Source organism: Elephas maximus, chromosome 1, assembly GCF_024166365.1.
Source record: "Elephas maximus indicus isolate mEleMax1 chromosome 1, mEleMax1 primary haplotype, whole genome shotgun sequence".
Lineage (NCBI taxonomy): Eukaryota > Metazoa > Chordata > Mammalia > Proboscidea > Elephantidae > Elephas > Elephas maximus.
Window position 1 is genome coordinate 190892271 of NC_064819.1, and position 13767 is coordinate 190906037.

At 34.2% G+C, this 13767-nt stretch overlaps 1 protein-coding gene across 1 annotated transcript in view; it reads right to left on the reverse strand.

Annotated features, from left to right (window-relative positions):
- The window catches only part of TRDN (triadin), a 354043-nt gene that overhangs the window by 242087 nt on the left and 98189 nt on the right, over positions 1 to 13767 (reverse strand). The window contains exons 7-9 of the mRNA XM_049874135.1: positions 12041 to 12100; positions 7271 to 7459; positions 453 to 512 (exon numbers count right to left, since the gene is read on the reverse strand). Of these exons, the coding sequence (XP_049730092.1) occupies positions 453 to 512; positions 7271 to 7459; positions 12041 to 12100 (309 nt within the window). The remainder of the gene's footprint in view (positions 1 to 452; positions 513 to 7270; positions 7460 to 12040; positions 12101 to 13767) is intronic.

The window sequence follows — 13767 nt, forward strand, 5'->3', positions numbered from 1 at the left end:
AAAGCCAAAATGATTTTAGAAAAAGAAAGAGATTAAATACTTGAAATGAGATGGATTTTAATATAAATTTTGTTCCCTATTAAAAAAAAAAAAGAAATATACTTTTATCATCATAGATCTTTTCTTCTAGTTTACCAGGTACAAAATAAGATGATTCACTGCTTCATTCCAAGAGATTATTAAAGATATTAGCACTGTTTTTATAGAAAGATATTAGTGCTTTTGTAGCTTCAGCCGACTTCATTTGCACTAGGCCATGCAGTAATGGAAAGTAAAATTTAAAACGCTAATACCATTATTAGTTTTGCTTTTTTTTTTATCAATTTATCCTAAATCTACACATGCATTACGCTACATTTCTAAAATGAAATGTAGTTTAGTACATGAAAAGCTGACAACCTTAGAAACAAAGACTTTTAAAACAGACAAGCACACAAATTGTTTTTGAATACCTGGTTTCAAATCCCCATGGACAAACATGTCAATCATATATCGACAGAATGCGTACTGATCTGACAGAGTAGAACGAAAAGAAAGAAAGAAAAGAAAAGAGCAATGAGACAATGTCATCAACAACTTTCTCTAATCTAGGGGGAAACGGTTTAAGGAAACGAAGCAAAAGAGCACAATTCTATTTTGGTTTCTACAATCTTTTCTGTGAAGGAATTATTTGCACTCATATGAACAAGCAGGAAAAAAAATGACATAAATTTAAGGCTACATTTCTTCCATACAAAAAGAAGAATCTTAAAAAACTGAAATAGACTAGTCCAGGGTAATATTATATGGTTATATTTAAGAAGCAAAAACTTTCTCAAGTTTGTTGCCAAAGTCACCATATTAAAGCAATTATTTTCCTTGTCCTTTCTTATACTTCCAACAATGAAACAGAAGTTCTACAAGAGGAGATTATTTCCAACATGGAATGTCTTACCAATATTCACTCTTAGCCTTTCTGCTAATTGTCTAAATGGAACTGGAGAATATTTTCTAGAAAAGGCTAGCTGGAGGGCTAACTGCCTTGCACCTTGCAGCCTGTCAGGAGACTTTTGCCTGGAAATTAGAATAGTAAATCAGATTCACAGCACCCAATGATAATATAGCTTATCTGACTGATTGATTCATCTTTAAAAGGAGATCCTTTTATGATCTTGACTAGTGTATTGTTGTTGTTAGGTGCCATGGGGTCAGTTCTGACTCAGCGACCCTCACAATCCTTGCTATGCTTAAGCCTATTGTTGCAGCCACTAGTCTATGGTCTAATGGGAAAAAGAAGTCAAAAATAGGGTATGAGCATTTGGGGGAGATTAGTCAAAAATGATTTCAGGAGTTTGTTTCATTTTTCTCTAAATTAAAGACATTTCACTGGATTTTAAATTCTCACAAAACTTTAAATTCTACTGAAGTCAATTCAACCCAAATCTCAGTTGATGAATCATTCTATAAGTTTTACTGTATTTTATATACATATATTTTCATTGTTGTTATTGAGAATATACACAGCAGAACATACACCAATTCAACAATTTCTGCTAGTACAGTTCAGTGACATTGATTACATTCTTCAAATCCTGCAACCTTTCTCACCTTCCTTTTCTGAATTTTTCCTCCCCCATTAACATAAACTCACTGTCCCCTAAGTATCCTGTCTAATCTTTAGAGTTGCCGTTGTCAATTTAATTCCGTATAGCTACATCTTAAAAGAGTGTGATGTTCAATGCAGACATTCTGTACTAGTTAAGCTATTGTTTTGTTTTAAGAAAATTTCAGGGAATATTTTTGATTTAAGTTTATACATGGGTACTAGTTTCATAAGTTCACCCAGTCTCTGCAGCTCCAGAAATAATAGAGTCCGTGAAAATTTGGAATTCTGCCTTTTTCCCCTTTTGATCAGGATTCTTCTACAGAATCTTTGATCAAAATATTCAGTAATTAACCATATATATATTTTTAAAGCATGTCATTGTTTTGTGTCATCAAATTAATTCCTACTCACAGCAACCCTGTATAACAGAGTAGAACTGTTCACGTATCGTTTCCTAGGATTTAATCTGTATAGAAGCAGACTGCCTCATGGAGTGGCTGGCAGGTTTGAACCACTAATCTATTGGTTGGCAGCCTAGCACTTAAGCATTGCCCCATCAGTGCTCCTTTCTTTAAAGCTTGCATATTATGAAATGAATTTTTTTCAAGATGATTTATATTTGATAAAAATATTCCTAAAATAGGCATCTTATTAACTCAACAAATCCAAAGACAACTTTAAGATCAAGAGTTTATTGAATTTATACAGCATATTTGTATTTGCCCCAAATCACCTATATCAAACATATGAAATAAGAAAACTTAAGTTACTGTATAAATATACATTCAAGGATTTTTGTAAACCTCATTCTTTTTAGAGTACAGACAACAATTCTGTAGTAATCCATTTTACTACAAGCTATGCAAGGTCTTTGAAAAAAATAAATGCAGTTATTGCAGTAGACTAAAAAAAAATTCCTTTTCATTAATAATATATGAATAATATGAGTAGACCAAAACTCACATTGTTGCAAAATTTTTAATGTATTTTGATTATTCAAATTGAAACACATTTTCTCACAGGTGAGGTGGGAAGTAAGACGGGGGATAGTTCTCAGATTAGTACATGAACCTATTTGCCCCATGGCGCTCTGGCCATAATAACCAGGGTTTCTGATGCCTGGACCTGTGGTATAGGAGAGAAATAAGACGAAAAGTAGAGGGTATTTTCATTTTCCTGATCAAATTTTTTAGAATGAACAATTTGGCTCTAGGACAAAGCAAAATGAAAAAAGTATACTTCCCTTAAATAGAGAATTTGAAGTTGGGCAAGTGTGGACTTCTGAAATTGGCAGTCTTGCCTTTTTGTTTTAGTTATATAAGTGATTGTAATCTTCTTAGCTTTGTCCTTTTGTCCTTCCTAAAATTCAGAAGTAGTTTTCAAAGGGCAACTTAAATAACAAAAAGGTGGGGCATTTGTCAGAATGCAGATTTCTGGGGTCCCTCACCCAAAAAAAATTGTGATTTCACAGATCTGGGCCCTAAGGATATGCATTTTTAACAAATGGCCCCAGGTGAGTCGAATTAGATCACATCTGCAGAATCTACAATCTCCAGATTTTTTTTTTTTTTTTCCACCATGGTTTCTGGTAGTGGCACTGTAGGCTCCAGCAACAATGGAGGGCTCTCTCTCTCTCTCTTTTTTTTTTTTTTTAATTTATATCAGTAGTTTAGAAGGCAGAGACTATTGTAATATGAAGGGTTTGGCCAACTCTCCTCAAAAATATTATTCTCTGTGACAATATGGGTTGGGATGTTTATATACTTGGCATGTTGAATGTATATTGAATTATCTAAAATCTTCATGTTTCAGAGTCTCTTCTTTGACTAAATGCTGAAAATGTAATAACTATGTTAAGAATAAAAGTATTTAGCCTTCCAGTTGAATCCTGTAGCCATGCTTAAAATTATTATCCCAATATTTTCTGGATCCAAAAATCATTCAATTAATCAATGTACCAGTAGTTCAATGAGCTCCCAATTTAAAAAGGAAATCCCTATGAATTCAAAGGACATTTCATTGTTTTTTAACCTAGAAAATTATTTGAATTACAACACTTGGCAGGTTTCTGTTGTATTTAAATGACGATGTGATTTTTCATTCTAATGGCACCGATTATCAAAAGCAACAAAAGAAGAGTATCTTTAAAACACTTTAAATAAAAAATTTTCAAATATTTTAAGATGCTCATTTCTACCTGTCCTCAGTGCTGACCTTAGTTAGCAATTTATAAGAATCCTAGGGAGGTTTATCTAAGGATAAAGCCAAAACAAAGCTTTCCTGAATTTGGAGGCTTCATTTATTAGAAATGTGTCTTTTAAAAAAAAAGGACTCAACATAAATAGAAAACTTTTCTTAAATCAAACTTGAATGATTCTAACTTTCATGGTTATGAGATAGTAATTTACATAAAGTGATTTCATATTTGGTCATCACATCTTAACAATGTTTTTTCCCCAAATGAACATTCTTCTTGAAATAACAACCACTGTCCATTTCTTCCCTTCTTGGTCCTCAGGGAGCAGTTTATGGATGTCATTCAGCTGCCACCTTGCCAGTGTTCCCTATGGAGCGGCAACGGGAAGAAAATCCACCCTGGGTGCATAATGTCAACAGAAAGGGGAAAAAACAAAAAAAGAAAAGAAAAACTTTCTAATGACTATGGGGCACATGTGGTCCGATGCTCTAGGATTCGAATTAGATATACCTTCTCTACCTGCCACAGCTGCTGAAATAGTTGTAAAGAATGATAATAATTTGAAAAAGAGAGAAATAAAGAAAAAGAAAGGAAAGAATGAAAACAGTGTGCAGCAGTCAGGAGATTTGTTTTTACTTCCTCACAGATTTGCCACAGATTATTAGAAAACGAAGGAGCAATGCCTGATCATGGCAACGCTTCTTCCCCTTCTTCTTACATAAAACAGAAGTCCACAAAAACTAGATTATGTGATATATAAGCGTGTGTATAAGTTTATGGTAGGCATGTACATATATGCATTTTATTCTTGATATTTTCACTAGAAATATATTGTTGATGTATATAATATTAAGAGTAGGCAGGTATGTATATATTTGCATGGGTACTACATAGTTAAGTAACTGCCAGTAAATGTGTATATACTCCATGTAAAAATCCGTGTAGTTATCTGCAAAAAAAGACCTGTGGGTCTATTACTTGAAAATAATTATTTAAAAAATAGTATCCCTTTATCTTGTTCAGTCAAAACTACAAAGTGACTTAGTTACTTATAAAAGAATGCTGTTAAATATTTGTTTAATTATTTTAGAAAATTAACATATTTATTTGTTTGACCAGTTATCAGAGCTCGAGTTTTGATTATTTACCTAATGATGTACTTATTTAATTGATGGTAGTTATTCTCAATAAAGGAACCCTGGTGGCACAATGGTTAAGCAATTAGCTGCTAACAGAAAGGTCAGTGGTTCAAACCCATCAGAGGCTCTGCAGGAGAAAGACTTGGTGATCTGCTCCCATAAAGATTACACCCTAGGAAACCCTACGGAGCATTTCTACTGTGTCCTATAGGGTCCCTGTGAGTCAGAATCTACTCAAAGGCACACAACAGTACCAACAACAGCAACATTCTCAATAAAGGAGCCCTGGTGGCACAACAGTTAAGTGTTTGTCTGCTAACTAAAACGTTGGCGGTTGTAACCCACCCAGCAGCTCCAGGGAACAGGGCGATCTGCTTCCTTAAAGATTACATTCAAGAAAACCCCATGGGACCATTCTATACTGTCATATTAGGTCACTGAGTCAGAATTGGCTGGACAGTACCTAACAACAGGGACCGTTTCTTTAGCAATTGCATTTGTTTAGCAGATGAACTCACATTTGTGCTTTTGTTTCTTACATTGTTATATTGAAAGTACTCTTATTAGATAAACAGATCTTCATGTGAAAATTAAAACAGTAGATTGAAAATGAAAATAGTATTAAAATGCTATCTTTAGTAATTTTCTGATTACTGATGGGAATCAGATACAGTATATGTGACCTGGAAAATAAATATTATTTGATAGTGTTCTGGAAATTTGTCTTCAACAAGAAAATATGACCAAAAAAGCCAAGATACTAAAAATGAATGTTCAAAAATATATTTATGTTCCTGGTTTCTAGATAGGCATTTTGATATTTCCATATATAAATGGCAAACATTTTTTTACATACTGCATTTATGGACCAAAAGTAAAAATATATTTGCTATGTTTCAATTAGTTTCATGTGATTATTTTTTTCTTTTTAAAAGTGCAAACTAAAATGAGAATTATTTTAAGGTTTTGGTAATTATTTTTAAATAAATAAAACAGTGAAAAGATTGATTTTTCTATTGCTTTCTACCACATTACATATTCCATTAAAATTTTTATCTTCATTTATTACATCATTTTTGTACTCAGTATTTCCTAGGTGGCATAGTTATGAGACAAAAATTAATATTTTTATTTTTTTCAAGACAATATAATCATCCTGGGCATTGAAGAAAGGCTTTAAAGACTCCCTTTGGGCAATGAGTTTGGTTTGGTTTATAACCATATCAAGATCATCAGAAAGCAAAGGAACAATGCCTGATTATGAAAACTCTTCTTACCCTACTTCTGCCATAAAACAGATCACTCCAGGGAACAGGGCGATCTGCTTCCTTAAAGACTACAGTCAAGAAAACCCCATGGGACCATTCTATACTGTCATATTAGGTCACTGAGTCAGAATTGACTGGACAGTACCTAACAACAACAGGGACCGTTTCTTTAACAATTGCATTTGCTAAAGAAATTGCTATTTCTCAAGACCCTAAGAAACAGTATTATAGAAATAGCCCCTACAGTGTAGATCCCCACATTCTAAATGAGATTCTCAGGATTGTGTAGCAACCTGGAATCAGGACTGGATTTGGAGAAGGAAATAATCAACAAGGGTCGAGATGTGCTACAATAAGGCCCTTAGCTGCTCTCTTGAAACAGTCCATAGAGAATTTCAAGTTTATATCCCATCTCCATTTAAATGCTAGATTTCTGTGAAATTGGGACATACTTTTGACATTTGTCTTATTGAAGAGTGGTACAATGTATCAGATACTGAGATTTCTAAAGTTTGTCAAGGGAAGTTGTCAAAGGACCTTAAGAGTCCTTTTCCCTATAACATTTTGTCTATTAAATGAGCTTAAACAGTCTAGGTATTTTCTCAATGATGTGTTCTTGCAGAGGCAATAGGAATGTATGGATAGTTGCTGTGATATTTATGCCATGTGACCTGAACACACAGTACTTAAAAAGCTCTTTGAAATTGTCATTTTACCTGGACTGCTGTTCTCCAAAAGAGTAGAACACACACAATTTTTATTGCGCCTCTTCAAAGAAATCTCGTATCTCAAAAATTCTACAATTATCCCAACCCTTAAATAATTCCAGATGCTAAGTCAAGCCCTCTTTTAAAAATACTTCAAAATGCATTTTTAGGTATGTGAACACATATTAGTATTTCTACTAATAAATTTTAATACTCAATTTATTATATTTCCATCTGGGTATATTTACTTATATAAGTTTGTTACCCCTTTTGAAGTCTGGCTTTGGTCTTTGCCAGCTTTTTATTTCACTGTGTCTGTGTCTTGCCCAATATCCTCTTAGAACCTCTGGCAGCCTCCTCCTCTGAGTGTTTACCTTTCTGTTCATGTTTTGACACCACTGCAGTCTCTTTGTCGACCTTGTCTTTGTCTTTGGGTTTAGGTGGTGTTTTTTGCACTTCTTTTACTTTTGCAGCTGTTTGTTTCACTTTCTCCTGTTTTCCGCCTTTCACTTCCTTTTTAGTCTTTTCTTCAGTCTTTTCCTTAGTTTTAGCTTTCTTCTCTTCTGTACAGAGGTAAAGAAAAGTTGGATTATTTTTGTTTATTTAACAACATAGCATTTAATCTTTCTTTGGTCTTTAAGAACAATTCCAGAAAGAGGAAACAACAGAAAAAATAGTGTCCTTGATGTAAGTACTTATGGACTACTATCCGAATTTTATAGGGTTTATGAAGTGCTATGTCAGACTCCCAAAAAAAATATAGCTCACTTGCAAGCTGGGGCTCTGTCTTAATTTGCACATGAAAACACTTTGTTTTAGATAGTCAGAAACTTAGCACGTTGGCTAGGAGATGTTTGTAATCTGCAGGGGATGTTTATACACATATGTTCGGTGAAAGGCAATGTTCATACCAGAAAGCCCAAAGTAGTCTCCTTTTAAAAGGATCTGAGAAATCTCAAGTTGTTCAAGAAACTGAATGCCAACAAACTATTTCTTAAGATAGTTATTAGGAATGCATATGTAAAATTACCTGCACTGGTAATGACTAATAGGAATAAAACAATAAACCCATTTGAGGAAACAGAGACATTCAGTCTTTAATGACTTGGTTAAAAGAGAAGAGAAATTGAGATATTGGCTCCTGCTTAAGTCAGAGATAATAATTCTGATGGCTTTTAAAGCCCTTAGATATCCTAGCAAACAAAAAGAGGCTATGAATTAGAATATATAACCACTAAATGCCTTAGTAAGTCTACTGCAATGTTGGAATCTCCTATGTCATTTGCCAATGCCCTGTGTAGTTTTTTTTGTTTGTTTGTTTTTGTCATCCATGTTAAAGTGTTTGATGAAAATAATATAATCAAGTTTCTTGACTTTGGTACACTGAACAATGACTTGAGACTAAGTCAAAACAATATTGTGAAGAGTACAGGGAGAAGAATGAGAATGATAATGCCTAGCACAGGTTAGCTCACAAAATCAAAATCTGTGGTACTGCATTTAGTTGACTAGACCAGTACCTCCCAAAACACTATTCCTCAGAAACATCCAGGGGAGGTGTTATTACTGTGTTGAGGAGAGGAAGCTCTCCCAATGATCAAATAAGTCTGGGAACACTAAGCTAAATCAGTTTCTCTGCTATGAACTTTTTCAAACCTAAAATGTATTGAGGTTCTTGAGGAAAGGGGATATGCTATACACTGTTCTCCAAAGTTATTTGACCATAAAACTCTCATACAAAAATCATCATTTTCTCCATAGACTTCCAACGTCTTGGTGGCTTCTGTGACTGCAATCATTCAGGAGAGATTTTCTTCTACCTCCTCTAAACCATTTCTCAATCTCCTTTGCTTGTTTCTGCTCTTTCCTACAGCACACATCCCTTTCTCTGATCCAAACCATCAGCTTTCTATGGAAACCTTGGTGGTGTAGGGGTTAAGAGTTACGGCTGCTAACCTAAAGGTCAATAGTTTGGATCTACCAGGTGCTCTTTGAAAACCCTATAGGGCAGGTCTGCTCTGTCCTCTGTCTTTCCAAAGGTTTTTTTCCTCTACTAGACTACTTAGTGTTTTTTGAATATCTTATGCATTTTCCACATGTCAAACCATAAAAGCCTTCATTCTCTATATTTTCCATGTTTCCATATATATAAATTCCTTCATCTTCAATTCACATGCAACGAATGGCTATGCCACTGGAATTCATCATTTCTTCCTCTGAATTTCCATTTGCTTGAACCTTTATTAAAGCACGTATTTTATTCTGCCTTATATCTCGTATCCACAATGCCGACTGTCTGTTTATCCTGCTGTGGCAGCTTACAAGTTGCTACGATGCTGGAAACTTGTCACTGGTATTTCAAATAGCAGCAGGGTCACCCATGGTGGTCAGGTATCCAGATTAAGACAGACTAGGAAGAAAGGCCTGGCAGTCTACATTAAAAGCTATGGGTTACAACAAACATTGGCCTGCATAGTCCTGGAAAAGGAGCCCCCTAGGTTGGAAAGCACTATACAATAGTTACAACTATGGAGTCAAACATACCAAAGATCGTGAATATGGTGCAGGACCGGGTAACCTTTTGTTCTGTTATACACATACATAGGTGAGCGCTGATGCAACAGCAACTAACAACATATTTTGTATTGCAGATAGATCTTCACATATATGTCTTTCCCACCACAGTGAGAGCAACTAGAGGATAAAACCCCAAAATCCACGCTTGTTGTCATCAAGTCAATTCTGACTCACAGCAACCCTACAGGGCAGAGTAGAACTGTCCCGTAGGGTTTCCAAGGCTATAGGTCTTTACTGAAGCAGACTGCCACATCTTTCTCCCACAGAGAGGCTGGTGGGTTCAAACCACCAAACTTTTGGTTAGCAGATGAGCACTTTAACCACTAAAAAAAAAAAAAACAAAACCACTACGCCACCAGAAATCCTCAATAGGAACTAAACTATTTATTTATGTATCATCACAGCATCTAGCACAGTACTTTCTTCAGGGAGAAGAAAAAAAAAAAAACACAGAATAAATGTTTACTGAATTAGCAATTTTAATCAAGGCAAAAGACCAGTAAATAGTTCACTATATTCAGATCACATGCCAATAAAATAATATACAGAATAGACACGTAAATAAAGTGTTTAGAAAAAATACATGTGTAAAACTTGAAAAATCTTATATAGGAAATTTGCCAACTTTTTTTGCTTGTTTATGCATTTTTTTGTGAAATTATCATATTTGGTTACCCTAAATGACACCTAACAAATCCTGTAGATAGCAATTGATTTAGTTTTCTCTTCATATTATGAAATTAAGTATGTGTGAAACTGAGATCTACTTTTAATATTATTGTAATTTATAAATAAGTAAAAATGGTTTTCTTGCAGATAGGACCACATATAACACAAACTCCTATAACATTAACTTTAAATACAAAAATAAGAAATTTTTCTCTATTTCAGACATTAGTCAGTGATCCTCATTTTTGAAACAGAAAACTTTGCCTCATATTAAACCAAAAATGAATAAGAACTCAACAACAATGGATAAAAACTCCACAATGATGCAAATATGAGGAAAAGACCATGAAACTAAAGCAATATCCAGATTCTATTTATTTTTATCAAACCGAGTGGATATTCTTCAATTTTCTGTCAAAATACATTTCCTGATTTTTTTCTTTAAAGAAGCTAAATGACATTTGCACTTAGGATTACAATGAGGAATGAAAATGCAAAACGTACTGCCATGTCACACTCAAATCACCCAGTTCTATTTGGGAAGACATTTGATGCATGATTTTTTCAAGTGGCAAACAAAATTGTGTCATCAAAAGAATGACATCAGGATTCTTGATCCAATTATGGGACTAGCATTAACCTTTAGGAAGTGTATCAGGATCAAAATATTCAAGGCCAAAATAGGAAACAGCTTACTCAAATATACTAACATTTTGGAATCAGGAAATAACATACTTTACCTTTCATTCACTGTGGAACTACAAATGGCTTAAACTGTGACTTCATTTCCTTGTATTAAAAAAAAATACTACTGTAGCTCCTCTTTCTCTAAAGAAACTGTGGTGATAAGTAAAATAATGTGAGTAAAAGTGCTGTGAAGGCTGCAAAGTAAGTACAGAGAAATTTCTAATACTACATGCAAATACTCTGCATTCCTGGTGCTCTTTGGAGTTAATACATAGTTTAGTGTATAACTGGAATTACTATCTTATAGTCATTTTACATACGAGGAATCTAAGAGTCAAAAAGCCATTTGCCGAAGATGATGCAACTCATGAATTAGGGGTAGATGCAATAGGACCAGAACTCCCTACTCATTTCTCCGTTATACTAGATCTCATAGTATTATTAATCTTAACTTACTGAAATGGTACTGCAGATGTATTTTAAGACTTATGGTGGTAGATATAAATAAACAAGGACCCAGTGAAAGCAATAAAAAGAAAATTTTTCAAAAATTATGAAAGCAGCAGTAACTTCTTATACATGAGCCAACACACAGGCATCTGCAGATTGTTTCTCAAAGCCCAGTTAGACAGTCCAGGTGAAACTTGGCTCACCCCGATCACTTCTCTTTCCATCATTCTCTTCTACCTGTTCCCTGTCTTTGTTATTTTTAATAAACCATAGATATAGGTAAGTTATAGATAAGTTTCAAGTTCTTCTCACATTTCAAATCTCTCTAATTTTCTCTTATGCTGCATCTGTCTGTTTAATGGCTCATGTGATTGTAATGAGCCCACTTGGATATCCAGGATAATCTCCCTATTTTAGGTCAACTGATTAGTAGCCTTAAATATCTCTACAAAATTCTTTTTGCCATGTAAAGTAATATAAGCACAAGGGTGACACCAAAGGGTGAAGGTCATGAGGGCCAACATTCTTCATACATTATGTAATGAAGCTCTTCATTTTCCTCACCAACGTTGTGACACTCTGTTATTTCAAATGTTCAACTTCACTGATCTTTTAGATATTAAATTTCAAGTATAAATCCAATTAAAGTTTTATGTAAATAAATGCTAAATGTTTACAACCATCTGGCTACCTGTCACCTAAAATGTAATCTTTTGAAGTAGAAGGAATTTAATAATGGAAATGATTAAAGGAAAAGTTACCTTTTGCAACTGTCTTTGCTTCTGGTTTTTCTTTTTTCTCAATTTTTTCCTTGTGAGTTGCTTAAACAAAAAAAAATTTACATTAGTACCCAATGTTACTAGAATTTAAGACCAGTTTTTCTCTTTAGCTAATTTTTATAGCCATTAACATCATAGGTTATCTGGAAGGTGTATGACATTAATAACCCCAAATTAGGAATATAAAGCAATCAATGTAGTAATGACTATATGGAACATGATTTAAAAGATTTGACATTAAGACTTACATAGAATTTTGAAACCAAATCTATCTTCCTTCTTTTTTAGGTCATTATTTCAAATAGCTAAAGCTTTTAGGAAAGACAAACAGAGAAAGAGGAATTTTATAAGAATTTGTCCAAAAAATATTCCATTATGTCAGGAAGAAACACTCTCTTTAGGATTAATAAAAGGAAATATTTAAATCAGGACTGGGATTCAACTAACCGCAGTGTTTCTCAACAGAACCACATTTGCCATTTGGGGAGGGATAATTCCTCCACTGCAATGCACAGGCTTCCTGGGCCCTGTTTATTATATGATCGTAGACCTCTGCCTCAAATCATTTTGACAACCAAAACTTTTCAAATACTCCCTAAAGGAGTTGAGAATCACTAGTAGAGTACAAAGTAATAAAAAACAAATTACTGATTGAGTGTAGCTTCTTAATTGTACAGTATTTGACATGATGCTGGAAACATAACTTCTCATTTTTTTTTAATAATTTTTATTGTGCTTTGAAAGTTTACAAATCAAGTCATTCTCTCACAGGAAAACCCATATACACCTTGCTACACACTCCCAATTACTCTCCCCCTAATGAGACAGCCTGCTCTATCCCTCCACTCTGTCTTTTCGTGTCCATTTTGCCAGCTTCTAACCCCCTCCACTCTTTCATCTCCCCTCCAGGCAGGAGATGCCAACATAGTCTCAAGTGTCCACCTGATCCACGAAGCTCAGTCCTTACCAGCATCCCTCTCCAACCCATTGTCCAGTCCAATCCATGTCTGAAGAATTGGCTTTGGGAATGGCTCCTGTCCTGGGCCAACAGAAGGCCTGGGGGCCATGACCACCAGGGTCCCTCTAGTCTCAGTCAGACCATTAAGTCTGGTCTTATGAGAATTTGGGGTCTGCATCCCACTGCTCTCCTGCTCCCTCAGGGGTTATTTTTAATAAACTAATAAATCAATGTAAATTTATTTTATTTTTTAACTTCTATTTTATTTACATACACCAATAAAATCTTGTGTCTGTCAATAGTTTAGGTAATGGACTTCTGAGAAGTGCACCGGCATGTGCATCTTATTTTTATATTTCTAGTATATTAAACTGTATGGTTTGATAATTTCCCAAATCAATATATGTTTATTGAAGAATAACTATGGAAATTAAAGAGATTATAGAAAATTAAATCATAAAATGAGAGATTTACTTAAACAGTTGATTCAAGGAAAGAGCCAAATTGCTAGAGAAAAAAATCTGAGCCCCAAATATTTCCATTTTTCCATCTATATAATAATAAGAATAGTCATGGACATCAGCTTTACTTATATTGCAAAAGGGAAAAATATGCTTAAGATGTTTATTGAAAAATATTCTTTTTAAACATAGCCTGTGAATAGCTTCTCCAGAATCTTGGTAAGAGAATGCAAGCCTCATAGAAAGCTTAAAGCACATATTTGGTTGAAAATCAAATGATCCTGGCTGTT